We start from the raw sequence: 27784 nt of genomic DNA, 5'->3' as shown, positions 1-27784 counted from the left end.
AAGCTGTAAACACGCAGATGTTGGTCATCCCCAGGGCTTTCACTAATCGGAGCGCTCACGGCTGCTCTGAGGTTTAGTTACTCGGTCCCGGTTCAGTGGTGCCCTACCCTCAGCCAGCAATCGCGTTTGACCTTCTTCCCGGACCCAGGGGACGGGGATGCCGGCTGAGACCGCTTCTCCGCCCGCTCTGCCCGCAGGGACGAGGCCCGCGGGCGCTGGTGGCGTGGCTCCCGCCAGGAGGCCGCCCTGCGGGCGGCGGGCGGCGGGCGGGCTCCCGAAACCACAGGCTGCCGCCCGGGGCCCCTGCCCGGCGCCGGCTCTCGGCTCGCCCGCGCTGCGCCGCTCTCCGGCCCCCGGGGGCGGGGCTGCGGCGGCGCGCGTCCTGCGCCGTGACGTCACAATCCCGGCGCCCCGCGCAGGCCCTTAGCAACCGGCCTGACGACGGTCTGCAGCCGCCGCGGCCGCCCGCCGCCGGTTCCTCGTGGCAGTCCTCCGCTGCCTGGGCTGGCCCAGCGGGGGGAAGGACCCAGGGGTCCCCAGCGTCCCTCCGCGGCGGCTGCGAGAGGACCTAAGCATGAATGGCAGCCGAAGAGGTAAAGGGCGCCGTCTCGCGCCCGCCCGCGCGCTCCGAGCCTCGGGTCGGGGGTCCGGGTCCTGGTCGGGGTGCGGAGTCGTGGCCGCGCCCTGGGCCCTCTCGGTCCCCCGCTTAGTCTCCTTTGTGGACCCGAGTGTCGCCCCAGGCACTGGAGTAGGCTCTGCTCTTGGGGTTCACAGGGGCGCCTCTTAGAATTTGTGGCCCTGACTGCGGGAGGCCCGGTCGCCTGAACCCCCGGCCGTGCCGCCCTTGTTACCTCCGTGGCCCCGGGGCTCCGAAGCCAGACCTCCCCGGGCCCCCGCTGCACTCCACGGAGGCGGCCTCGGTTTCCTCGTGTCGTGTACACGGGGTAGAACACCCGTGTCGTAGCGTTCTTGAGAATTAAACGCAGGTAATACGTCTGAAGCCCCTGGCGCATTGTGAGTGCTCGGTAAAGACGAACTCTTCCCTTCCGTGACTGGCACCCTCCGCTCAGAACCGCTGAGTAACCCGGGGAGTCTCTGACTTTAAAGTGGGTAGGAGTCACTAGGAATCATGTTAAAGTGCAGGTTATGATTCAGCAGGTCAGGTGGCGGGGCTGATATTTTGCTTTTCTGGTAAGTTTTCAAGTGTTGCAAGTGTTGCTGGCTGCAGTAGCAAAGAACTAACCCACGGTCACCGTGTGCATCTGTCCTTGACTGAACACTCCGTGGGTCAAGTGGACATCATCGTGGAACAGCTGGGGCCATATAACAAAATCCCTGCAAACCCTGAGCCCAGCTGAAATCGTTTGCATCTCCACTGTCAACAAAGTAGCTTGCTTTCTTCGCACCCAATAAGGCAATCTCCAGACCCTCCCCTCCTGATTCAGTGTTCTTCTCTATTTTTAAAAGTAACTTTAAACCAGGCTGCCAGGTGGTTCGTGTAATAAGTCTTGCTTTGAATATGATTGTGCCTTTATTAAGTAATCAGTAAAAATAAGTGCTGTTCAGAATGTAGGAGATAACTATCTATTGATTAGCAAACTGTATATGCTGACACTTCACCAGCCTAACGTCCAGAAATCACAAACCAACATGCTTTTTATGGTTTTCAGAAATTTTGTAACATAAACTAATATTAAGCCCTATTTCCAAGTTATCTCATTATTTGATCCACAAAAACATACTGTTTTTGACAGGTATTATCCTCATTTCACAGTGAATAAACACTGGAGACTAATAAACTAAGAGATCATAAATAATTTGCCAAGGTCACAGTAAGTATCAGACCAGGCTTTGAATCCAGGTGGGGAATGTGAAACCATAGAGCCATTGTTTTTACTTACCCCCTCATGCTAGAGGTGGGGACATGGGAAAGGATATATGTAAAATGTAGAGTATAATATACTTAGTAAGTCCTCAGTATTTATTGAATTATTTTTAAAATTGGGTTCCTGTTGCCCTGGCTGGTTTGGCTCAGTGGTAAGAGTGTCGGCCAGCACACTGAAGGGCCCCAAGTTCCATTTCGGCCAAGGGCAAGTACCACAGTTGCAGGCTCAATCCCCAGCCCCGGTTGGGGCACTTGCGGGAGGCAACCAATCAATGTGTCTCTCTCACACTGATGTTCCTCTCCCTCTCCCTCCCTCCCTCCCTCCCCCTCTTTCCATCCCTCTCCCACTCTGAAAAGCAATGGGAAAAAAATCCTTGGGTGAGGACTGAAAAAAAAAAAAAGGGTTCCTGTGAAAATGTAAAAAGGTTAATACTTTTATAACTTACCCAATTTAATTAGCTTAATTTTTAGGATATTATATAATATATATCGTCGTTGTTACTGATTTTGAATTTTTGAAACAAATATAATATTCAACAAATATCTGGGGGAGTCAGTTCTCTTAGATCCTAATTAGTATTATTGATAGGAAACCATAAGTAATTTGAACCAGAGCCAAAATACTTAATTTTAATTGAAAAGATTCTAAATTTCTTAGATTTCATTAAGAGATTACCTTTGGTGATTTCAGAGCACAGACTATTAAGACACCTAAAGTAAAAAATCATTATTGTCCTCTTTTGTCATTCTCTTTTTGATATCACATTTTTTAGACATTCTTTTGTAAGGCAAATTTTCCATATGGTGGTATAGTAGAAAGAGCACCGCCTAAAAAACAATAGATCTTGTTTGTAATCCTTGTTTGCTATTTACTAGGTAATGTTCAGCAAATCTCTTTGACTCCCTGGGCCTTAGTTATTTGTAAAATTGTGGACTAGATCATCTATCAAGTCTGCCTTCCAGCTTCTCCAGGGGGAGAAAAGACTGAGAAAAACAAACTGCAGTTCACTCTGTTATCAGTGATTTAGGAAGAAATGGAGAGAAGGCAACCAGTTAATACAGATAACAGAAAGCGGCTTGATAAAGGTTTTTTTTAATCTGTTGGTCCAATAGAGACACTTATCAATGGCATCAGATTACCAATACCAAACTTCTGGCATTCCTGGGAAATTCTGTCGCAAGAAACACCTTCACCTTTCCTCACTGGAGTCCCTTCTGACTTAGTGACGTCACATCATGTAGGGAACTGGGCTGCTCGAACTTCCTGATGAATTTCACTACCCTAGCAAGACCTTTGATCTCATAGACAGGATTTTAGTCCTAATTTAGAGGATGATGTTTTTTTCCTGGCATTTGGTTTGAGGCTACTTTTTCATGCCCCGTTGTATCAATTTGGGTACAATCAGGAGATAGGAGCCATAAAATGATTTAAACAGGGGAAGTTTAAAGAATTGTTAAACTAGCCCTGGCCAGTGTGGCTCAGCTGGTTGAGTGTTGTCCCATGTACTGAAGGGTTGCCGGTGTGACTCCCGGTCAGAGCACGTACCAGGCTGTGGGTTTGATCCTTGGTCAGGGAGTGTATGAGAGGCAACCAATCAATGTTTCTCACATAGCTGTTTCTCTCTCTCCCCTCTCCCTTTCTTAAGTCAACTTTAAAAATTAAAAAAAAAATTGTTAAGCTATCATTAAAGAGTAATATAAGACATAGGATATCTCTCTATGGTACCCAAGAGCTGAGGGAGAATGCTCAGGGAAGGATAGATTTGGAAGGGGGACTGTTTAGGTAGGATCCAAGCAAGAGGAAGAGGGTGAGTTAGACATCTTTTAAACATTACATTCTGATTCTTTTATATATATGTATTTATTTTACACATAGTAACATATGATATAATTTATAATTTACTCAGCTACTTTGTAGGAGGATTATTTCCTTAAAATTAATTGTAGGACAGACTAGCCTATGATTAACTGAAATAGATGATATATATGTATTAACTCAAAGTCTGAGTTCTGTTATATCTCAAAATCATTTAAAAATCCAGTAGGCCAGTAATGTACACAATGAAGTCAATATATATCAAATAACATTTATCATTTTACCCAGTGAAACTAAAGTCTCAAGGTACAGCTGTTTTGAAAATAACTTATTAAAAGAAAAAACGTTATCAATGGCTGAAGAATTTTTGTCTGACTGAATATCATTTCTGGTTAGTAATATGATTGAATAAAATTTTAAACAACTCTAGTATTAAAGATAAATTTATTATTTCTTAAATGTTCAATATCGTTGTCTTTGTGAAAGTTGTGTTTTATTTATCCTAATGCATGTTTTTTTGGTTAAAAGTCGGAGGAACCCCTGTCCTTCCCAGATCTGGTCCACTGTGCCTATTTAAAGGACACTTGAGCACCAAAAGTAATGGTAAGTGAGGTACTTAAAATGGTGAAAGGTTTGGTAAAGATTGACTGTTTCCTTTATTTGTAAATTATGACATGATGAAATATTTTTTTATTAAATCAATATTTGAACTTCATATTATTAATTATATATTATAGGAATCCTTGAGATTAATTTAGGAGTCCATCATTTCTAACTATTATTGTGCCCTGAATGTGGACTTGGCTGCCTCTTTCTCCCTGCTGCAGCTCCAGCCCAACTCTACTCCTTGCTGGTAGACTACCCTGGTCTAAGTTATGCCTTTCTTGTTAAAATGGTGATTTGCAGGTTGTTAAAGACACAAGCACTGAAAAGGAAAAGCTGTGCAGAGAAAATGCATTTTGTTTCAGGAGCCAACATAGGCTTCTTTCTTCAACTGGATTTCTAGGTCCCATGAAAGGACAATATTTTAAAGCCTTTCCATTTTTAATGTAAACTTAAAATACATTTTTATAATTATAGTTTAAAAGTTTTAAGTCTGGGTTATTAGGCAAAATAATTTATTAAATCTTTTTTTTCTCTTTATTTACATAAAAAATCGTCAATACTCGTTCCTCCAAATGTGAAGGGAAGGTCACATTTTCTGTTACCTCACTTATTTCTTTGTAACAAAGTATATATTATATACACATGGAGCCAGAATCTAACTTTGAAAAACAATTTTTAACTAAAAATTTAAAACTAGATTTAAAATATACTTACGTAAAAGACCAGGATGGTGAACAATATATAGTTTGCTAACCTTTTTTAAAGAATATATGTGTGGTTAAATATAGTGGTTGTAAGTATGAGGCTGCCTTAGTCAACATCTAAACTGCATCCTTTATCAAGTTGTGTGATCTTGAAGACCTCTGTGCCTTAGTCGCCATGTCTATTAAATGGTGATAATAACTAAATGAGGTTTTAAATGTGAAGAACTTAGAATAATGCATTCATGGTACCTATTCAATAAATGTTTATAGTAGTAGTAATAGTAGTATCATTATTGTATATTCTTTTTTTAATATGTTTTTACTGATTTTGAGAGAGAAAGTAAGGGAGAAGGGAGAGTGTGAAAGAGAAACATCAATCAGCTGCCTCCTGCACGCCCCCTAGTGGGGATCAAGCCCGAAACCTAGGCATGTGCCCTGACTGGGAATCGAACCGGTGACCTCCCGGTGCATGGGATGACGCTTAACCACCGAGCCACACTGGCCAGGACTTGTATATTCTTATATTATGTGTAGAATTTCCCCAGAAGGACGCATAACAAAAAACTAAGAGTATTCTTCTAGGAGGGGAGGCAGGGATCAGGAAAGTCAATTACTTTTCAATCTTTGTTACCATTTTAGCTGTTGATTATGTTTTTTTAGCCACATGCATGTATTACTTCTCAAAAACTGTTTCTAATGTTAAAGAAAGTTATGCCTACATTTACATTTGATACTTTTGTATATAAGTGCTTAATTATTTCTAAGATTTCTTTTAAACAATTTAGATGACATCAAGAAGTTTAATATCACAAAATTTCTATGTGGTGTACTTGTCTTAAGATGTTCTGATACTTCAAAAAGAATACATAAGCTGATTTGTAGATCTCGTTAAAGTTAGACGTTTGCCTCTTAGGATAGAATATGTGCATAGAGTTTTGGAGTTTGGGATTTGTTTGATTTCTCCGACTCCATTTATTCAGGTACTAACAATGGTAACGTCGTTCTACGATCAGGCAAGTGGCTAAACATTTTTAGTTACAAGATTGAGAGCTGTCAATAAAAATAGTTTTATAAATGTAATTATAGATTATATTATAGAATCTCTTCTCAAAACTCTCAGGCTTGTGAAACTTATTCTTAGAAAGGTTTGATAGCTCATCAGTTATCAGTCAAGATTAAGGCTGGGACATATTCACCATCACAAAGTTATGTGAGTATCTTCGTGGTTGAATATCAGAGTATTTAATTAAAATGAGCTTAATAATCAGTAATTTATCTTGTGATGATTTTCTATTAATTTTAAATATATAATGACTAAATATGTTTTAATTTTTAGCTTTTTGCACTGACTCCTCCTCTCTCAGACTAAGTACTCTCCATATGGTCAAGAATCACATGGCTGTTCACTATAATAAAATCCTTTCAGCCAAAGGTAAAAATGTGCAAATGTGAACTTTCTGTACTCAATTTCAACCCCTGACTTCACTTCTAATTAGAGTAAATCCATAGCAAAAATGAATACATTATATATATCAGGATTTGTGTTTGGTATAGAGAGATCAGCTACTAACTTTATATGAATAGCAAATTCAGAATGTTGTTTTTGTTGACTGAATTTGAAATCTGTATAGTGCCTATGTTATTTCCTTTTATCTGTGTTATCCCTAATATTTTGAGGTTAGATATTGATTTTACTATAATAAAAGTTTATAATTACTTTTTTTGTTTTCAAATATACTAAAGAAGTTGCACAAAGAAGATGCTAACTAATCTCTTTTTCATTTTTGGTCAGCTTTACTGAGATACAATGTACATACAGAAAATACACTAATGTTAAGTGTGCAGTTAAATATTTTGAAATATATATACATTTGTATGACTGCCACCATAATCATGCTGTAAAACAGATTGGCTGACTACAGCTCACAGGACAAATCCTCCTGTCACCTGTTTTTGTACAGCTTGTGAACTAAGAATGGTACTTGTATTTTTAAATGGTTGGAAAAAATCAAAAGACTATTTTATGACATGAAAATTATATGAAATTCAAATCTCATTGTCCATAAATAAACACATACTTTCATGTTTTGTCTATAGTGGCTTTTGCATTCACTGACAGGCAGAGCTGACTAGTTGTGGCCAGACCATATCACCCCACAAAGCCTGAAGCATTCACTATCTGACCCTTTACAGAAAGTTTGCTGATCCCTGATATAGAACATCCCATCACCCCAAAAAGTTTCCCCTACCCTTTTGCGAGCAATCTCTTCGCCGCCATCCCTGACAACCCCTAATCTACTTTCTAACTATAGTTTTGCCTTTTCCAGAATTTTATATAAATGGAATCATACAATACGTATCGTTTTGGGTCTGGCTTCTTTCAGTTAGCTAACAGTTGTGAGACTAATCCACGTTCTTGTGTGTAACAGTATTCCTTCCTTTTAATTGCTAAGGTAGTGTTCCATATAATGAAATATACCACGGTTTATTGATTTACCAGCTGGTGGACATTTGGATTATTTTGACTCACTTTTGGCTATTAGAAATAAAACTGCTATAAACATTCATGTATACTCTTTGAACATATGCTTCTATTTCACTGGATAAATTTATTTACTAGGAGTCAAACTGTGGGGTAATACAGTAAGTGTATCTTAATTTTATAAAAAAATTGCCGAATTGTTTTCCAGAGTGACTATACCATTTTGCATTTCCAAACTTCCAATTGGTGGCCCCTTATTGGCTTTCTAGTGGATATTTGATAGGGTTTTAGTTTGTATTTCCCCAATGACTAATGATGTTGAACAACTTTTCTGGTGCTTATTTGCCTCTGTATATCTTCTTTGGTAAAATACCTGTTCAAATCTTTTGCCTATTTTTTAAAATGGGTTGTTTGTCTCCTTAGTATTAAGTTGGGAGAGTTCTTTATATATTAAGATATATATATATATGTCAGAGAAATATTTTGCATATATTTTCTCCTAGTATGTAACCTGTCTAATTTTCATTTTCTTTTTAAAATTTTTATTTGAAATAATTTTAGACTTACAGAAAAATTGCAAAAATAGTACAGAGAGTCATAGAAACTCTTCACCCAGCTTTCCCCAATGTTAAAATTTTATATAATCATATTACAGTGATTAAAACCAGGACATTAATATTGATATAATACTATTAATTACAGACCTCATTTGAATTTCACCAGTTTTTCACTAATGTATTTTTTGTTTTTATTTTCTCATTTGAAGGGCTAAAGTTTTTAAGTTTTAGTTCATATTTTATGACATTTATATTTTAAATGATTGAAAATCTAAAGAAAAATATTTTGTGACATTTGAAGTCAAAGTCACCTTTTCAATTTTTAAATAGTTTATGCTTTTTATAAACCGTTTAAGAAATCTTTGCCTAACCTTAGGTCACTAAGATTTTCTTTCATGTTTTCTTCTAGAGGTTATAAGTTTTAGCTCCTACATTTAAGTCTGTGATCCATTTTGAGTTTTCATAGGTATGATATAGGATCAGTGTTTACCTATGAGTATCCAGATATAACCACGACCGTTCGTTGAAGAGATTATCTTTCCCTATTGAATTACCTTAGCTCTTTTGAAAGACAGTTGACCATATGTGTGGGTCTATTTCTGAACTTACTCTTCAGTTCTGTTGTTCTGTGTGTGTATCTTTATTACAATACCACACTGCATTAATCACTGTAGCATTACAGTAAGTCTTGAAATCAGATAGTGTAGGTCCTGCAATTTGGCTCTTTGTTTTTTCCAAGGTTGTTTTGGGATTCCAGTCACAAGTATGTTAAGTGCGTGATACAGGTAGGTTAGGTCGTGATACTCTTTATTCGTTTATTTTCCAGCCTTTCTTCACTTTGTTTTGTTTTGAATAGTTTATATTGCAATGTTTTTAAGTTCACTCATCTTTTTTTTGTAGTATCTAGTGAGCTGTTAATTCCATCCAGTATATTTTTTTTATCAAGGATATTATATTTTTCATCTCTAGAAGTACCATAAAGTCAAAATAAGAAACTGCAAGTTCTGGAACTTTTTGTGATTTCCACATAGGACATTTCTTGTCATTTATAAATATTAAGAATATTATTAAATGACTCATTTTCTTCTTTCAGCTGTGATAGACTGCTCAGTTCCACTCAGCATGGGTGCTAGCATCAAATGTAAGTAATTTTTGACATATTGCCTTTAAAAAAAATTATGGTGAACTACATATAACATAAACTTACCATCTTCACCATTTTTAAGTCTACATTCATATTATGGCACAACCGTCATCACTGTCCATTTTTGGTACTCCTGATCAAAACTGAAGCTCCATGCGTATTAAACAGTCACTGCCCTATCTCCCCACCCCCACCTCCCAGCAGCCATCACTCTGTTTTCTGTCTTATGAATTTGCCTAATCTAGGTATCTCGTGTAAGTGGAATCATCCAGTGTTTTTCCTTTTTTGACTAGCTTATTTCACTTGGCATAATATCCTCAAGGTTCATCCATGTTGTAAAATATGTCAGAATTTCCTTCGTTTTTAGGGTTGAATAATATTCCATTGTATGTAAATACCATATTTTCTTCACACATTCATAAATGGATACGTGGGTTGTTTCCACCTTTTGGCTATTATAAACAATCTCTTATGGATGCAGATGTACAAATATCTCCTTGGGACCCTACTTTCAGTTCTTTTGGGTGTATACCCAGGAGTGGAATTGTGGGGTCATATTGTAATTCTATTTTTAACTATTTGAGAAACCACTATACTGTTGTCTGTAGCAGCTCTATCATTTTACATTCACACTAGAAAATGTGCAAGGGTTCCAACCCCTCCACATCGGCCCCAACACTTGTTCTTTCTCTGGGGTTTTTATAGCAGCTGTCCTAATGGGTGTTGACATATTGCCCTTTGAGGAAGCATTTTCTAACTTTTAAATATTATCCACAAATAAAAGAAGTTTGTATTGTATTTCTAAGATTAGGAACTTAGAAATGAGCCCAGACTGTGCCACCAAATTGCCGTGTGACTTTGGATAAATTATTTAACTTCTCTGAATTTCATATTTCCTACATATGAAAATTTGGGTGATACTAAAAGGCTTGCCAAGGTTTAAGTTCTAGAATTCTGTGATTCTCATTAAAAATACCATAACTGGCTCTTTTCTCCAGGTAAATATTGTCTATTTATATCCTAATAGCCTACCTAATAATAAATATCGTAGTTAAATGTATCTGAAAAGCCATATATATATGATTATTATAGAATCATGTGATATCTACCCTATGACTAAATATTCTGATTTTTAGAAATCTGTACTAAGAAAATAATCAGACCACAAAATTTGGAATTCCTTTTAAAAAATATTCTGAAAGATACCATTTGAGGCCTTTGTTTGAGTTCAAGTCAAGAAACTTAAAAGTAGCAAAAGAACATGAATAGCACAGCCTGTGCTTATCTTATAAAAATCATAGTATTATAAATTTTAAGTTGAGTGTTTTCTTAAGTTACTATTTGAATGTAATTGTTATTTATAGTTTGAGAAAAGCTCTCCACAATAAAAAATAATCATCAACCCAAGGTGGCACATGCTGCATGGTGAATGGCATTCCACCCTAGACAAGGAAATACCCCTGGGTGCAGTCTGGGAAAGATCACAGGCAGCGGGATTGGTTGGACCCATCTCTTCTTGGCTGTCTTAGTGGAAGAGATAGGACTCAGGCTGAGCCAGTCGCTACCAACTGCCATTCAGTGAGCACAGTGTCTGTCAGCCCTGTGCTTGGCGCTCTGTGTTTTCCCCCTCGGTTCCCTTTGTTTGCAACAAGCCCTAGGGTAGGCTTTCATATCTTTGAAGGAATTTTGCGATTCAAATAATTTTTAGGAGGCGTAAAGTCATTTTATGCAAGAGTAGGAACTTGAGGATGTGTTTTTAAAGACCGTTTGACCACAGCACACGAGTTATGTGGGCAAGTCATTTTACCTCTCAGCCCCTTCTTTTGTAAAATGAAAGGTAATTACATAATTTCTAAGGACACTTCCAGATTTTAATTTCTATGCTTTATATTTTTTTCTTCTGTGTCATATTAGTAATAGCACAAAAAATTGGGTCAACATTTACAGGCTTTAGAAATTTGAATCATTTGAATTAAATGGTTTTACTCAGTTGTCATTAGATCAGACAATCATCTTTAGGATCAACGCTAAATGGAAAATTTTTGCTAAATTTTCATACTAAAATTAATTTTCTGAACAATAAATAAATAAGATTGTCTCTTTTTATTTAGGTTGTATAATAAAAAGCCTGAATGTATTAATCCTCTTACTCAACCAAACTCTTGGATTTAAAATCCAAATCCACCAATTTAAAATAAATTGGCATTTTGTGTAATATTTAGTTCACTGGTTTATTCATCAATTAATTCAGCAGATATTTATTGGTCGCCTACTATGTGCTAGACACTGTTCTAAGGGATGGAACTAAAGAGGTGAACAAAACAAAGTACCTGCTTTTAGAGAGCTTAAATTCTAGTTGAAGGAGACAAACAATAAGCAAATGCAAACAAATAAGTAAGTACAGTATAGAATATATCAGATGGTGATAAGTGCAATGGCAACAAACACGAAGCACAGGATGAGGGAGACTGTGCGTCCGTGGAGGAGAAGGAAGCACTGGTAAGGTAACAACTCAGCAGAGGCCCGAAACAGTTAAGGGAGGGAAAGTGGGTATCTGGGGAGAGAGCGATCCACAAAAAAGAAATAGCAAGTGCCAACGCCTTGAAATGGCATCCTGACTGGAGTATTCAGGGAGCAGCAAGGAGAGCTATACAGCTACTATAAAATAGGCCAGCCGAAGAGTGATAGGAGATGAGGTGGTTGAGATGAGACAGAGAGAAGCAGACCCTGTAGGGCTGTGGTCATCACAAGCACTTTGGCTTTCACTCTGAATGAAATTAGAAGCCATTGGAGGAGTAACAGAGCCATTTTAACTTTTAAAAGCATCTCTCTGGCTACTGAGTTGAAAATAGCCTGTAAGAGTCAATGGTGGTAGCAGAATGAGTAGTTAGAAGACGGTAATACAGATGAGAAATAATGGTGACTTGGACCAAAATAGTTGCAGTGGAGGGAGTGTGAAATATTTGGATTCTGTAAATATTTAAAATGTGTGTCACCAGTTTTTACTGATGGACTGGGTGTAGATAGGGTATGAGAGAGAAAGAGAGAGAGTTCAGGATGACTCCCGACCAACACTTAGAGCCTGTCAACCAAAATGACAGTTATAATGTAATGTACTAAAGTTAGGAATACGATAGGAAGGGATTTAGGGGAGGAAGTGAGCCAAGAGTTCAATCTTGGTCATTATGAGTTTGAAATAAATAGCTAGTAGAAAGCCAAGTGGAGATACTGAGCAGGCAGAGTATGAGTCTGGAGTTCAGGAGAGAGTTCCAGGATGGAGATAAAACTTCAGGAGTTGACAGTATAGAGATTGTATTTTTAAAATTGCTCCTCTTTTTTGTATTTAGAATTCAGACTTAGCTAGTACTTATTTACCCCACAGCATTTTCTGCTCTCATTCAGTTGAGGCAGGAGTTTTTCTTTGTTGCCATGTAAATAAAGAAAATTGTGATGATTAGAAATGTGAAAATTGCAATTAACCAAACTAAAGTATAACTAATAATCATTCTTTTTTTTCTTCTTTTTAATATATCTTTATTGATTTCAGAGAGAGGGAGAGATAGATAGAAACATCAGTGATGAGAGAGTCATTAATTGGCTGCCTCCTGCACGTCCCCAACTGGAGATCGAGCCCGCAACCCGGGCTCGTGCCCTGACCGGGAATCGAACTGTGATCTCCTGGATCCTAGGCCGACGCTCAACCGCTGAGCCACGCCCAGCTGGGCTCATTATTACTTATTGTGTTACAGAGTTTTGATGTTCATTATAGTCAGTATAATTAACTTAGAAACAGGTTTTATAGACACATTTAAAAAAAAAAATCCCTGGGTTTGAACATTTTTTTTTAATTTTTAAGATTTGTAAACTGATTTTTAGAGAGAGGAAGGAAGAGAGAGAGAGAAACATCAGTGTGAGAGCAAAATATTGATCGGCTGCCTCCTGCATCCCCCTCCCCAGGGATTGAGCCCCGAAACCCAGGCCTGGGCCCTGATCGGGAATTGAACTGGCAGCCTCCAGTGCACAGAATGATGCTTCAACCAACTGAACCACCTGACCAGGGCAAATACATTAACTTTAGCATGTTTCTAATTTTTCTTAATTATAATTGAAACTTTGCCTTAGTGGTTAGAGCGTCGGCCCGTGGACTAAAGGGTCCTGGGTTCGATTCTGGCCAAGGGCACGTACCTCAGTTGCAGACTTGATTCTGGCCCTGGTCGAGGTGCATGCAGGAGCCAACCAATCGATGTGTTTCTCTCACATCGATGTTTCACTTTCTCTCTCTCTCTCCCTTCCATTCTCTCTGAAAAGCAATGGAAAAAATATCCTCGGGTGAGGATTAAAAAAATCATAATAATAAAAACTTTAAATATACATATAAATTACCTTTGTTTTCTTAGCATGTAAAAATTTTTTAAGTTCTGATTCAAATTGTGGTGATTTGAAACGTCAAATTTTCTTGTCCATTAAGTTGGCGATAGATCCCTATAAAAAAGTATATGTTAATTAATTTTACATGAAAATACAAGTCATTCTACTTCTATTTAACTCTGAAAGTTGACCAGCTTTTATTTCACCATTTTCAGTGTCTGCAATGATGTGTCTTTAGTAACGACTCAGTACCTGACCTACAGCACACTAAAGTGTGAAACCACTTTTTTTGTTTGTACTTTCAAATCAGTAGCAGTTAATAGAAATAGAAATCAGATATCTTGATTGAAAATGTTTTAAATTTAATGTCACCTTCTTAAAGTCATATAAAACTTAAAAATTAAGTTTTATCATAGCATATAATGGTATTGACAATACTTCATTTGGGGGAGAGTCTAATGGACTAATTCAGACTCTGCAGTTGGTGATTACAGGGTCACAAACAACACGGTTAAGCATGTCTAACCTTCATAATTCTATGAATATCTGCCAGGAATTGCTTTCTTGACCCCTTATGTTTGGCCAGTTTGTCACATTGTGTATGTGCTCTTTAAATAATTAATCCATTTAAAGTTACTATAAGTTCAATAATTATTATCTTAGCTTTTCTTTATATGGAAAAGTGTATAGATTTTTACTTACATATCAGTAGTGTAAACATTTTTAGCAAGGAAAAAAAAATGTACGCTTTATTACTCTTCCAGGACCAAAGAATTAAGTTTTCGGTTTTATTCTGTATTTCAAAAGATTTGTTTTCCCCGTCAGATGCAGACCAGCAACGAAGAGAGAAACTGAAAAAGGAATTAGCACAATGTGAAAAGAAGTTGAAATTAAATAAAATTGCAGTGCAGGCCAATTCTAAAACTAACTCCAAGTCGTTATCTAACACTCTGCCAAAGGTAAGATGGTATTTTTACCTTTTACAAGTAGATATTTCTAAGCTAGTTCATCAGTGGTACAATGTGACTTTTTTGTACTATCTTTCCTGTAGGTCAGAGTCTCAATAAACTTTCCCTGTAAAGAACCAAATAGTAAATATTTTAGGCTCTTCAGGCCACACAGTCTGTCACAATTATTTGTGGACATAACAAAGTAGAAGACAAAATATAATAGAGATGATTAACGAAGTAAAAAATGTGCACTTTAAAAAGATTAATAAGCCCGGCCGGGCGTGGCTTAGTGGTTGAGCGTCGACCTACGATCCAGGCGACTGGGGTTTGATTCCCGGTCAGGGCACATGCCCGGGTTGCGGGCTGCAGCCGATCAATGACTCTCCCATTGATGTTTCTCTCTCTCTCTCTCCCTCTCCTTTCCTCTCTCTGAAATCAATCAAGATATTAAAAAAAAAAAAAAAAGAAGATTAATAAAACTGACAGATCTCTGGTGAAAATACTCAAGAATGAAGGGAGAAATAAAACACATTAGGAATAAAAACTGGGAAATGACACATATTCAAGAGAGAGTAAGAGAGTATTATGAATAAGCCCATACACCAAATTACCAAATTTGAAAATTTAGGTGACATGGACATCTTCATGTATATATCCTTTTCATCTCCGTATAGTTTATGTATTAGAAAAAAACGAGTCATTGGTTTTGGCGTAAGGTTTTTGTGGACCATCTGGGTAATGCACATTTAGGCTGCAGGCCTCTGTGGGGGCAGCATATGATTTCAGATTCTCAAAGGCTAGTGTTCAAGATGGGCATGTTTTTTTGCAAGTCAAGGTGTGGCCACTGAGAGGATCCCAGAATCATGGGCATGATCCCCTAGACCGTCGAAATCAGTCCCTGAGCTTTGTGTTCTGTCCCCCAAATGTGATAAAAAATTATTGCCTGTTCATAAAAGCCAGTTTCACTGCTCTGCTTACTAGGTATCCCATACCATATTTTGACTCCAGCTCTTTCCATTGTATATTTAGGCAGGGGAACAACTAAGGGCATTTGCACCATCATAATGAATCCAGATTTTTTTCTTTGAGAAGTATGGGGAGCTATAGATCAGTTTTAGTTGGAACACTATGCCATCATACTGACACTTTACAAAGACTACACTGGCAGGAGGGAAAATGGACTGGTTACGGGACAGTTGCAATAAACCAGGGAAGAAACGATTTAAGACCTGACCTAAGACAGCAGAAGGGAGCACAAGGAACATGTTCAGGAGATACTTACAGAGTAGAATTCCCCAGGACTTGGCAACCTGATTCGATGATATGATGAGCAAGAAGCCAAAATTAAGGAGGTTCCAGGTTTCTGGCTTGGGCAGCTGGGAAGATGGTGAAGTAGTAATGATAACAGGACAAAGTGCAGTGTTTTCTTTGGAGGAGTGGATAATGTAAGGTGTGAGTTTGCTTGTTTGGACATGCTTGATTTGAGGTGCCTTTGGAACATCTAATGTAGTCAGTAGAGAGTTGATATAAGCATTTCTGTCAGGCTAAAAATAGATTTGGGAGTCATCAGGGAAAATATAATATGCGTAAGAGCCCCCAGGGCTGTTGCATAGATAAAAGGACCAGGAATAGATGCTTCCTTAAGAATAAGTCAGCCAGACACTGCACTATAATTTGCCATCTGGGAATCTCTTCATCAATATTTGACTCACATGTACATTTTCATTTTTAGTGATTGGACTTTTTAACTGAAAATTTTAAATATTTTTCTATTATCCAGCATTTTGAATATAAGTTAATAATTGTATTTTGAGATAAGAATGGGTTTTGTTGAAAATAAAATATATAATTAAATCTGTAAATGTAAGATATTTTCTATTCATTTTTCCTTTAGCCACTGTAACCCTATACATTTGCTTCCATAAAATAATTCATTTATGCCCGTCCAGCATGGCTCAGTGGTTGAGCGTCACCCTAGGGCCTAGGAGATCAAAGTTTGATTCCCAGTCAGGGCACATGCCTGGGTTGCAGGCTCAGTCCACAGTAGAAGGTGTGCAGGAGGCAACTGATCAATGACTCATCATTGATGTTTCTCTCTCTCTCTCTCCCCCTCTCCCTTCCTCTGTCTGAAATCAATAAAGACATATTTTTAAAAAATAGTTCATATATGCGTTAATATGGGTATTTAAAAAAAATATTTTTATTGATATTTAGAGAGAGAGGAAAGGAGAGGAAGAGAGGCAGATAGAAACATCAATGATGAGAGTCATTGATCTGCTACCTACTGGGGACTGAGCCCGCAACCCAGGCACGTGCCCCAACTGGGAATCAAACCCGCGATGCTCAACCAACTGAGCCACACTGGCTGGGCAAATGAATCTTTCAAGTAGATAATATGACATAATGGTGAAGCATGTAGGCCAAGCCTGGGTTCAGATCTGTGAGACCCTGTGCCTGAGTTTCTTCACCTTTAAAATAGAGGTAATAATTGTACCACCACCCAGAAGTTGATGTGATGATTTAGTGAGTTGTACATGTAAATCAATTAGAGCAGTACCTTGCACACAGTAAACACTCTGTACTTATTAGTAGCAGTGATAGAAGTTCTTATTATTCCTCTTTTATTCTACTCACTGATAAGAACAGTACTTTGCACAGAGGAAGCACTTGGCTCTTCCCTTACTCCTTTTGTTTTTCACCCCATGAGCCTATAGGACAGATATGACTGGCTAAATCCTGACCATTTTCACCTCAGCCCTCTCCCAAACTCATAGTTCCGTAAAGGACACACAGGTGTCCATAAAGTCTGGAATCATAGACAAGGCTTTGGTGGCATCTAGTTTGTAAAAGAATAAAATATTATGTGTTTTTAGACTTTATAGATATCCCGTAGAAATGGTTCTTTGAAGGTTAAACCAAAAAAAATGGAGCAGTCAGAAACACCTTCCCTTTCAAAGCTTCCCCACTCGTGAGGAGAACTTGAGAAAAGATGAACTTTTTATGGAATAAGTAGTTCTTAATGATATTTAAAATATCAGTTACTTAAATCAGGGCTCCATACATTGTGAGGAAAAGTTTTTCTTTCTTCAAAGCCTTAAAGTTACAGAGCAGGTGCTGGCTGTGAAGATCACCTGAGTGCCAAGAGGGGAAGGGGGGGAGGGTGCCAACAACTGTGGTTGAGAGGGGATTGGGGCTCACAGTTGATTTGGAAACTTACAGATAAAACTGAGATCTATCAGTAGATCTCAATATACGAGTCAAAACTGCAAATATAGCCTGGCTGGGCGTGGCTCAGCAGTTGAGCGTTGACCTAGGATCCAGGCGATCAGGGTTCGATTCTTAGGGCACATGCCTGTGTTGTGGGCTTGATCCCCAGTCGGGGGTGTGCAGGAGGCAGCCGATCAATGACTCTCTCATCGTTGATGTTTCTATTTCTCTCTCCCTCTCCCTTCCTCTCTCTGAAATCAATAAAGATATATTTTTTTAAAAAATTTGCAAATATATAGATATATGTTATTAATCATTTTTTAGCTTCAGAAAGAAAAATGATTGCTATTAACATATTTAGAATTATATTTTCATATATTAATTCTTCAAAAATTTGAATAGAATTTTATATACAATGCTCACATCTTTAGGAACATACAAGTTAATTTTGTAAGCCCCCGAGGCAACCATGTTTGATGCTTATGAATTTGCAAATGTAATTGATAACTATAAAACCCAATGTCCTCAGCCTGCAGAAAAAACACAAAATGAAGACAGCATGGAAGAAGTGCATGGGTATTCGCCCTTTGCGAGGTCATCAGTAACTTCTTCAGAGAGACTACACCTAAGTCTTCCTAAGTCCAATAAAGTCCTCAGAGATGGTACTGAGAAGAGCTCCAGTTCCTTCCTGGCCAGCATAGATTACACCACGTCCAGGCCCAGGAGAATGGGCTCTGCAACCTTGTATGGCCAGAGGCCCAGAAGCGCATTGCCAAATTACCACCAGTCTCAGCTAGTTATTTCAAAAGCATCCAGTGGGGACCTTTTGGATAAACATTCTAAACTCTTTTCCAATGGACATTTGCCATTCACTCCACGCACTTTGAAAACAGAAGCAAAATCTTTCCTGTCACAGTATCGATATTATACACCTGCCAAAAGAAAAAAGGATTTTACAGATCAGCGGGTAGAAGCTGAAACCCAGACTGAATTGAGCAGGTAAGGCACATCAACAGCCAATCATAAATCCTTCAGTGTGTTGCAGAAATTAAATAATAATCCTTATTTTATATCATGTAGTTTATGTGCCTTTTGAATGGAATGACTTTGCTGTGACTTTTCCTTTTACACGTATCACTTAGAACTATGAAGAGTAATTGTTGAAAACCCAGGGGGCTGTTAAACTTGTCAAGCTCCTTATATACACGAATGTTACATATTTTAATTTATTGTTTTTAAAATGATACTAGAACTTTTATGTGTTTTTAAATATTATACTTCCAGAGAATCCTTAAAATATGTCATCAAACAGCATTTGTGCAAACTTCTATTGCTTTGTGATAAAAATGGCACCCAGCAGTTTGGCTCAGTGGTTAGAGCGTTGGTCTGCCCGACTGAAGGGTTCGGGTTCGGATCTGGTCAAGGCTACGCACCTCAGCTGCAGGCTCAATCCCTGGCTCTGGTCGGGGCACATGCGGGAGGCAACCAATCAATGTGTCATTCTCACATGGGTGTTTTCTTCTCTCTCTTTCTCTTTCCCCCTTCTACTCTAATGAAAAGCAATGGGGAAAATATTCTCAGGCGAGGATTGAAAAAAAATGGCAAAACAGTGGGTTAGAGAAAGGGGAGAAACAGCTACCCCCTGTACTCCCTTTCCTGCAGATACTCAGCCCCAGCCTTGCATAGCAGCAACTCCCCGGTGTAATTTAGACACTTGGGATCATTCCTGGAAGTTAAATATAATATGCCTCAATAATGTTTTCATATACAATAGTACCTAGCACGTAATTGATATTCAGTAAAAGTTTGCCAAGTGACTGGAAAAACAAACAGATCTTGTGAAGTATTAAGTGTAAGCTCTCCCGGCCGGGCATGGCTCAGTGGTTGAGCATCGGCCTAGGATCCAGGAAATCGGGGTTCGATTCCCGGTCAGGGCACATGCCCAGGTTGCGGGCTGCAGCAGATCAATGACTCTCTCATCATTGATGTTTCTCTCTCTCTCTCTCTCCCTCTCCTTTCCTCTCTCTGAAATCAATAAAGATATTAAAAAAAAAAAAAAGTGTAAGCTGATTTGTGATTATTGATCCTGGGTTATCTAAACAAATATATATTTAAATATTTAGAAAGTATTTATATATTTATATATTTAAAACAGGTACTGGTTTTAGTTATTTAGAAAGTAAAAAGCAATTTATGACCAGTATTCTTTTCTCTGGGTAAATACAAGAGGTACAGTAATATCAGATGAGTCTGCATACATTTAATCAAATAATTAAGGAGTTGAATCTATGCTAGAACTTGCCAAGTGAGGGATAAATGAGAGCTGGTACATCACATGCTTTCCTGGTTATATTTATGACATCTCTTCAAGAGAATAGTTCTTGTTTGCCTTGTCCCTTTCTGCCTAACTGAAATTTAGCTGCTATTCGAAGTAAAGGAGAAAGAGCATAGATAATCCAAATCACGTCTATTTCCTGATTGTATAATTAGACATAACACATTTTATAAGATTAGATGGATTTCATCTCCTATGTTTGAGTTTTTTTCTAGATGGTAAAGCTTGTTATCATAGTGTTTGTATTTTGAAGGCTTAACAATATATATATTTTAAATATTACAGCTTTAAGTCTGATTTTGAGAGAGTTGAGACTAAGGACTTCACAGATTCAGAAGTGAACATAAAACAGGTAAGAGGAATGAGATCCCTGTGCTAAGCATTGGAATTACAGCTGCTCTAACTTGATAAAACGTGTGTAGCTATTTGGACTGTGAAGAGTAATCTCTTGGTGACACTCTTGCATACAGTATAGCCAGTGTACAAAAGGTTTGCCTGTTTACTCTCTGGGAATGGCCAGGTGGACCCTGCCAATTTGAAAACCATGTGTTATTAGCATCTCTTCTAGATGGTTGGTTGACTGGCTGGATAGATGGGTGGATGAATAAAATATCTTAAATGTTTTCAGAGATGTAGACTTGGGTTACTAAAGGAACCACAAAAGTTGTGCAGAAATATTTTAATTTTTATGCCTATGGATCTTTAAAGAATTACCACAGATTATATTACTGAAAATTATATGTACATTTTATAGGAATGGATGGATATATCATTCTGTTTGCTTTTACTTTTTTCTATACCATAAAGGTCTTTTTTTTATAGTGTTTACATTTTGAATGCTTAGCAATCATTTCTTTTAAAATATCACAACTTTATTTTTGAGATAAAGTAATTATTTTTATTTTCATTTGGGGGTATTAATCATATACTTGTGTCCTAAATTAAATTTAATGTTTATTAAAAGGTTTGTCTATTAAAATGTCAAACACAGATTCAGGGATAGAACAATGAAATACTCAACTTCCCTCTTCCCTTCTGACAATGGGTAGAGGATTTTAGGATTCCATCTCAGCCACTAACAGCTGTTTGACATAGGGCCCTGTGAGCTGAGTTTCTACATCTGGGAAAACTATACTTAACATGCAGGATCATTGGAAGGAATAAATGATGTAAGGAAAGTACCTAGCCCAACCAGGGCTCAAAAAATGGTGGCCATCACTAGCCTGAGATTCAGGAAGAGAGTTAGCTGTATAGGTAACTAAATAAACTAAAGCAGAATACGTCCATTTTTATGACAGCGTGTTCCAAATGTTTTTCCATAACCCTGTAAGAAAATGGTGTGTCCTCATATCCCAAAGTCCCCAAATACCACCAGCTCTCTACTTGAGGATGAAGACAGGAGACCCTCATGTTAACAGAACTTTTAAAACTGTAAAGCACTGTATGTAAATTTGCATTGTAAAGATTAATCTTATAATGCAGTAAATGCTTTGCAGAGTATGTGGCCCAAAGCATGCCCACCACTGCTTCTACATGTTTGCTATGTTGGCATTGGAGACAGATGGGTTGTCTAAATTTCTCAGTAAGACATTTTTCTCATGTTTATCTAAAACTTGCATATTTTCTCTTTATATGTTTATTTGTGGTGATTTCTTAATGTCATTTAAAATGTCTCTCATTAAAATATAAGAAATAAGGTTTTTTTATCTTTAAATAAATTTAAGAAAAAAGTCCTGATTGGATGGAAAATGTATTCAAAAACATTCGTTGTCATAATATAGTTGTCACTTTTATCTACTGGATATCTCTGTTCTCTTACCTTGACTTTTTTTGAAATTTGCTGTTTTGCTTTATTTCTGCTTTTACATTGTATTTTTGAAGCAAAATAGAGTTATTCTTGTCATTGCATCCCCAGGCATCTAGTTGTGGAACCAAAGAAAACATAAGTCCTTTACCTTTGCAAGGGAATGCCTTACCCTGGGACGACATTAAAGGTGGTGCTCTTCAGTGTTCCCCGGCAAGGTAAATGGCTAGCGGGAGAAATCACTTCAATGGTCTCCATCTAACTGCAGCCCCGTGTGACAGACATGGCAACATGGGAGTACTGTTTAATTACACTCTGGTGTTTTGCAATTCAAGTGGCAGCGTTAGTTTTGCTAAGGAAATTTTGCAAAGTAGGTGCTCAATAAAAGTTTATATGAACTCATTTTACTAATTCATTAACAAAGGAAAAAGGAACAGTGGCTCATATTATTTCCCATCACTATTCATGAGAAAAAGAAATTTCCCCGAGACAAGTCCTCTCAGTGATGCTAACCAGCTTGCGTGGCACAGGTGGTACTGAACACCTTGCCATTTGGGGATTCAGAATCTGTGCTTTGAATATTCACCATGTGCTGGTGCTTGATTTGCATGCTAGGTAGAAGCACTATTTTAAAAAACCACATCCTGTTTAGTGAGTGTGAAATACTGCATCTAAATACAAAAAGGTTAGCCCGTAGTGCAGAACCTAAGCAATGTCTTTGATAGTTTAAGCTGTCAAACGCATTTCCAGTGTCGGAGACTGGATGTGAGATGAAGGAGGTGGAAGGAAGAAAGGTCTAGAGGTTAAAAAGAGGGCAAGGGCGAGGTGCTACGTCGCAGACAGAAGGCAGGCGCACAGTCCTCCGCCCAGCTCCCCCAGGCCTGCCTAGGGAGAGCTCACCGCCAGGCTGTGGGGTTCGCTGCTGTCCTGTCTTGAGATTCATGTGCTTCTTACTTAAGATTTATAAACTTCTCTTGACCCAGTCTGCAATGAACATAGAGTCACCTAAAAAAGGAATCTTTATATTTTCTAGTAGTTTTATCTAAAAGAAGTGAAATATTATAATTGCGTATGCCTGAATAAAAAGCTTAGTATTAACTAATGAGAATGGAACTGAGTAAAAAAATTTATCACAGTGACCAGCTTAAAAATTTTTTCCACAGGGAAACATCTGTTTTCAGCATTACTTATACTACATGTTAATCTTAGTCAAATTTTTGTTATTTATGCTAGGTAAGTGCCATAGTACAGTTTTTAAAAGGTGTATGAATGTGTAATTAGAAGAATAGGTAAAAAATCTGTCTTTGCTATGTACTTGGCCTTCCTGCCCCCTGGTGATTCATTAGTAAGGGAGAAAAATCATACCCACCCAATATTCCTGACAGGATTTTTTGAGGGTTAGATTAGATCATGGATGTGCAACATGTTATTACTAATCTATGATGTTATTGAACACTTACTGTATGCCAGCCATTGTTTTAATCCTCACCTGAGGAATGTTTTTAGTGATTTTTAGAGAGAGAAAGAGAAACAAAAACATCGATCGTTGCCTCCCATATGTGCCCCACCTGGGGATCAAACCCACAACGTAGGTATGTGCTCTGACCAGGAAGGAACCCCAGCCTTTTGGGATGATGCTCCACCTGCCTGAGCCACCCGGCCAGGGCGCCAGCCACCGTTCAAATATTGTAACTTTCTCTTTTCAGGGTAGTATGCCAGTGTTCCGAGCAGCCTCATTCAAGGAGAAAAATCTACTCTGAGTAAGAGCTTTCTCACCTTTTCATTTTGCTTAAGGGGAATCAAGAATTAAGAATCATACAAACTATTATTCAGTAAGTTAGGATTAAACACTAATCTCTCCTACAGACAGCTTTGGGGTTCAGTCATCTGACACATGCTAACTTTGAGAAAGTGATCAAAATTTTCTGAAATAATTATCACTTCATCTTTATGTCCAGTGGAAATTTGTCCCTAAGTTAATAATACCTATTTTTTAATAATTAGTACCCATATTCTTGTATATTTTTATAAGTGAAAATAGTAGTTTCCAAGAAATTCAGACTTTGAGTAGCTCAGGATAGCCTTCCTGAAGGTTTCCCACCTCAGTTCTTTGCAAATATTATATGTTTAGGTTTTAATTAAGCTGCATTTTTGGGGGGGAAATAATCTACAGGGATGGGCAAAAGTTTATAGTTGTGAGTACACAAAAAGCTTATTCTTGTATTATTATTTATTATTTTATTTTCCATATGAACTGTAAACCTACTTTTGTCCATGCCTGTATTTTTATAGTTTCATTTATTCTCAGACTTGATATTTAAATATTAGAGACTGTGCAGCAATTTGAAAGTATAACTTTTTATACATTTTAACCTTCTATTATCTGATTTGCTTATTAACTCCTCCCTTATATTTACTTATTCAATAATTATTTACACTTAATAAATGCTATTCACATTTTCCATCAAATTCTCTAATTCAACTAATCAAACTTATAACAGTATTCTAATTTTCTTGTAATAGCTACTAAAATATAGTTATAAGATAATGTAATAAATATGTCCAAGTAATTAAAAATACCACTGTATTTTTGTACATAAATTTTTGTATTAGAATATTTTCCTCTTCTCCAAACCTTTTAAGAAAAAAATAACTTTTTCCACTCAGTAAATTTCCCAACCTTAAAACGAGATGCTGTCTGAGCATCAGGAGATGGTTGAAGCCTCTGCTTCTCAGGATGACGGTGCTCTTTCCCTTCCTGCCCGTGTGTGCAGAAGGCTCATGCCTCTGCTGCTGGTCCAGGTCAGGAGCCTGAGCACATGAAAACCCCCATCAGGAACACGTGCCCCATTCGTCACATTTGGTTGCCCTCGCCCTTGGTGGGTCTCTGTTTTTGTTCTGTTTAACCTCTGCTGATTTCCTGCTGCTGGATGGATGTCACAGAAATCTGAAATTTTACTCTGTTAGGGAATACTTTCTCATCTTTAATGTTTATCCCTGCGTAATTTCAGAAAACTGACATTTGTTTCATAATATTCCTCTTCATGATATGAGACAGCAGTACAGTCGTAACAAACAGTAGAGGTGTTCCTGAGTAGGTATGTATCCCTGTAGTTTTTGGAGGAAGCAGTGAGTAATTTGTGTGCTGTGTTTGCTTTCACAGTGAAGAAGAGCTGTTGTATCTGAGTTTCATTGAGGATGTCACAGATGAAATTTTGAAACTTGGTTTATTTTCAAACAGGTTAGATTTTTTAAAATAATACACGGTGGTTGAAGAGTACATTAAAGTACTCTTCATTAGGTATTAATTTTTAAGGTACTTCCACATACTAGGAAATGAAAACTTCTATTGCTTTCTTAGAGGACCATATTCTTACCATCGATAGCAAACTGTAAAGAGTGTTTAATTCATCCTCTAGGCAGGCTCACAGATTGGGAGTTATAGAAAAAATAGAGATTTTATTCATTTAAATAGTGTTATATTTTTTGGTTATAATAGACTAGTAAAATAAAATTGTGCTTATTTGCAAAGATCCATAATCCCACTTTGCTATTTGAGACTATGGTGAAAATCAAAAGCAAGCAACTGCTACTAATAAAGTGAGGAGTAATTAAAAGCTAGGGTTGCATACTGTAGACAAAATGGAGAGTTTGCAGAGAGATTAGGTATTGCATATCAAAGGAAACTGTCATCCTGAATCAGCTTGATGAACAGTAGTTATTTCATAACTACTGACTATAAACTTGGCTCATAACTTCATGTAATAACAAATGGTAACAAAAGAAATGAGTGTTGCTTTTTAAGAAACCTATTGATACACTCAAATGATAGAAGACAGGCATGGTGTAGTTGAAAGAATAAACTCTGGCACCAGACACCTCTGGTTAAATTCTCTTAATGGCTGTGACAGGAGGGGAGAGGAAATCATTGTCTTAGAATTGTAGTTTTCTCATCTTTAAATTTTGTTACAATACCTTTCTCTCCTGATACTGGCCATGATTAGAGGCATAATTATTATTTTATGCCTAGCACGTAGTGGTGCTTAATAAGTGAAAACTTTTAGGTTATTGTATGGATTTACCATTAGTGGAATCCTTTTCAAGTGTGTTTTAGGAAGCATTTTAAAATAACTCTTTATAAAAGAAATTTCTTTAGAGTTTGGTTTATGGGGGTAATGTTATGTGTGAGAGAAAGAAGGGAGGCTTATGGTATCTGCATATGTGTGTGAGAGAAAAGGACAGCTTTTTAGGGTGTGAGGGGGTGAGTGAAAGAGAGCACGAAGGAATTTTTGGACCTTATTTAAAATATTTTATTCACAGAAATGTAAGTAGCATGCAGTCTTTCAGAAACATTGGCATCCATTATGTTGACTTAAACGCATGAGAAGCCATACTAGCTTCCATACTGGAGACCTTGACAGAACAGGGAAGGACTGGTCTTTAACTTTGGAAACAAAAAGAGCCATCTAAAAAACATTTCCTAAACTTTAGTAGTTTAGTTATTGCATCGCTCCTTTATATTTAGTTGATTTTCTGATTGAGATATTAACGTTTTTATTTATCATTTGTAGGTCTTTAGAACGACTGTTTGAACGACATGTAAGACAAAATAAACACCACTTGGAGGAGGTTTGTCTTTTCTTAGAACTGCATTAGCAAAATTCTAATACAGAAAGAATTTTAAAGTTTTTCCATACCCTTAAAGAATGAATTAAGAACAAGTGCTTTTTCCCCTTGTCCTTTGTATACGTTTGGGGTGGGGTGGAAAGATCTTTTATCAATCCCACTGAGAGTAGCAGCACATCAGACAAAAGTAATTCAATTTAACTAGCTTAATTCATGTAATTATTCCTGTCTTTTTCTTAATCCTAGGGGAAAATGCGCTACCTGCTGCATATCCTAAAGGTGAATTTAGGCTGCATATCCCAGGAGAACTCAGTGAGGCTGGATGACGCTGGCATGTTGAATTTACTAGACTTTGAAAAGGCTGGGAATTCAGCACAGAATGAGCGAGATGAAGCAGTTCAACAGGAGCGGCGAGAATACCGGAAAGCCTTGGATCTGTTCCTGTCTGTCCCAGAGGATGATGGTGGGACCTCGCCAAATGAGTTTTTCCTCCCAGCCTACAAGTCAAAGTATTCAGAAGGCGTTACAGTTCAGCAGGTGGACAACGAAACAAACCTGGGACCTTCCACTGAGGACGAAAAAAATCCAAGTCTTTCAGACAGCTTAAGAGACCGAGAGACCTCTGTGACTGTCATTGAGGGTGACAGTGACACTGAAAAGGCTGAGACTCCAAACGAACTGTGTTGTGTCCGCCCAGCACTCTCCAATTGTGGCCAGCTCTGCAGGGTCACAGGTGGCAGCAGTCACGAGCTAGAAGAAACAACTCTTCAGATCATGGAAATGAGCATTGAGGACTGCCCTTTGGATGTTTGATCTTCATTAATAAATGTCCCAAGTGGCCAGTAATTCAATATTCCTTTTCCTCTTTTTTCTTTTATATATTAATATTTTCTGTATTTTCTATGCTGAATAATAAATTACCATAAATTTAGCAGCTTAAAACAAACCACATGTATTATTTGTCCCAGTTTCTATGGATCAAGAGTCTGAATACAGCTTAATTGGGGCCTCTGCTCTGGATTTCACTAGGCTGCACTCCAGGTGGCAGTCCAGGAAGAACTGCTTCCAAACGCTTTTCAGGTTGTTGGTCGAATTCCTTTCCTTGTAGCCACAGAACTGAAAACTTTGATTTCTTGCTGGCTGTTGGCCACTGGCTGTCCTCAGCTCTTAGAAGCTGCCCACCGTTCCTTGCCTCTGGGCCTTCTCCACAGGCAGTTCACAGCGTGGCTGCTGCTTCAGTCACAGAATGACTCTCTGTCACCTTCAACATACTCTTCTGGGTAGAAGTAAGTCACAAGTC

The 27784-nt window shown here is 38.0% G+C and overlaps 1 protein-coding gene across 1 annotated transcript; it reads left to right on the top strand.

Moving 5' to 3' along the window:
- The first annotated feature begins 443 nt into the window (after positions 1 to 443).
- On the top strand, positions 444 to 27439 carry SPATA7 (spermatogenesis associated 7). Its single transcript, XM_016210115.2, has 12 exons — positions 444 to 593; positions 4230 to 4304; positions 6348 to 6443; positions 9144 to 9191; positions 14388 to 14521; positions 18249 to 18718; positions 20340 to 20406; positions 21970 to 22076; positions 23565 to 23618; positions 25022 to 25099; positions 26430 to 26487; positions 26731 to 27439. The coding sequence occupies exons 1-12, from the start codon at positions 575 to 577 to the stop codon at positions 27295 to 27297; spliced, it is 1773 nt and encodes a 590-aa protein (XP_016065601.2). The 5' UTR covers positions 444 to 574; the 3' UTR covers positions 27298 to 27439.
- Positions 27440 to 27784: the final 345 nt, after the last annotated feature.

This window comes from Miniopterus natalensis, chromosome 1, assembly GCF_054644295.1.
Source record: "Miniopterus natalensis isolate mMinNat1 chromosome 1, mMinNat1.hap1, whole genome shotgun sequence".
Classification (NCBI taxonomy): Eukaryota; Metazoa; Chordata; class Mammalia; order Chiroptera; family Miniopteridae; genus Miniopterus; species Miniopterus natalensis.
Note: the sequence above shows the minus strand (reverse complement) of the source record. Positions and strands in the feature narration are given on the sequence as shown.

What these genes read in the sequence shown, in the direction of transcription:
- SPATA7 (XM_016210115.2), top strand. An exon ending in TAAAATCCTTTCAGCCAAAG is followed by an intron (nt 6,444 to 9,143) that starts GTAAAAATGTGC and finishes TTCTTCTTTCAG; the next exon opens with CTGTGATAGACTGCTCAGTT. An exon ending in TATCTAACACTCTGCCAAAG is followed by an intron (nt 14,522 to 18,248) that starts GTAAGATGGTAT and finishes CAATGTCCTCAG; the next exon opens with CCTGCAGAAAAAACACAAAA.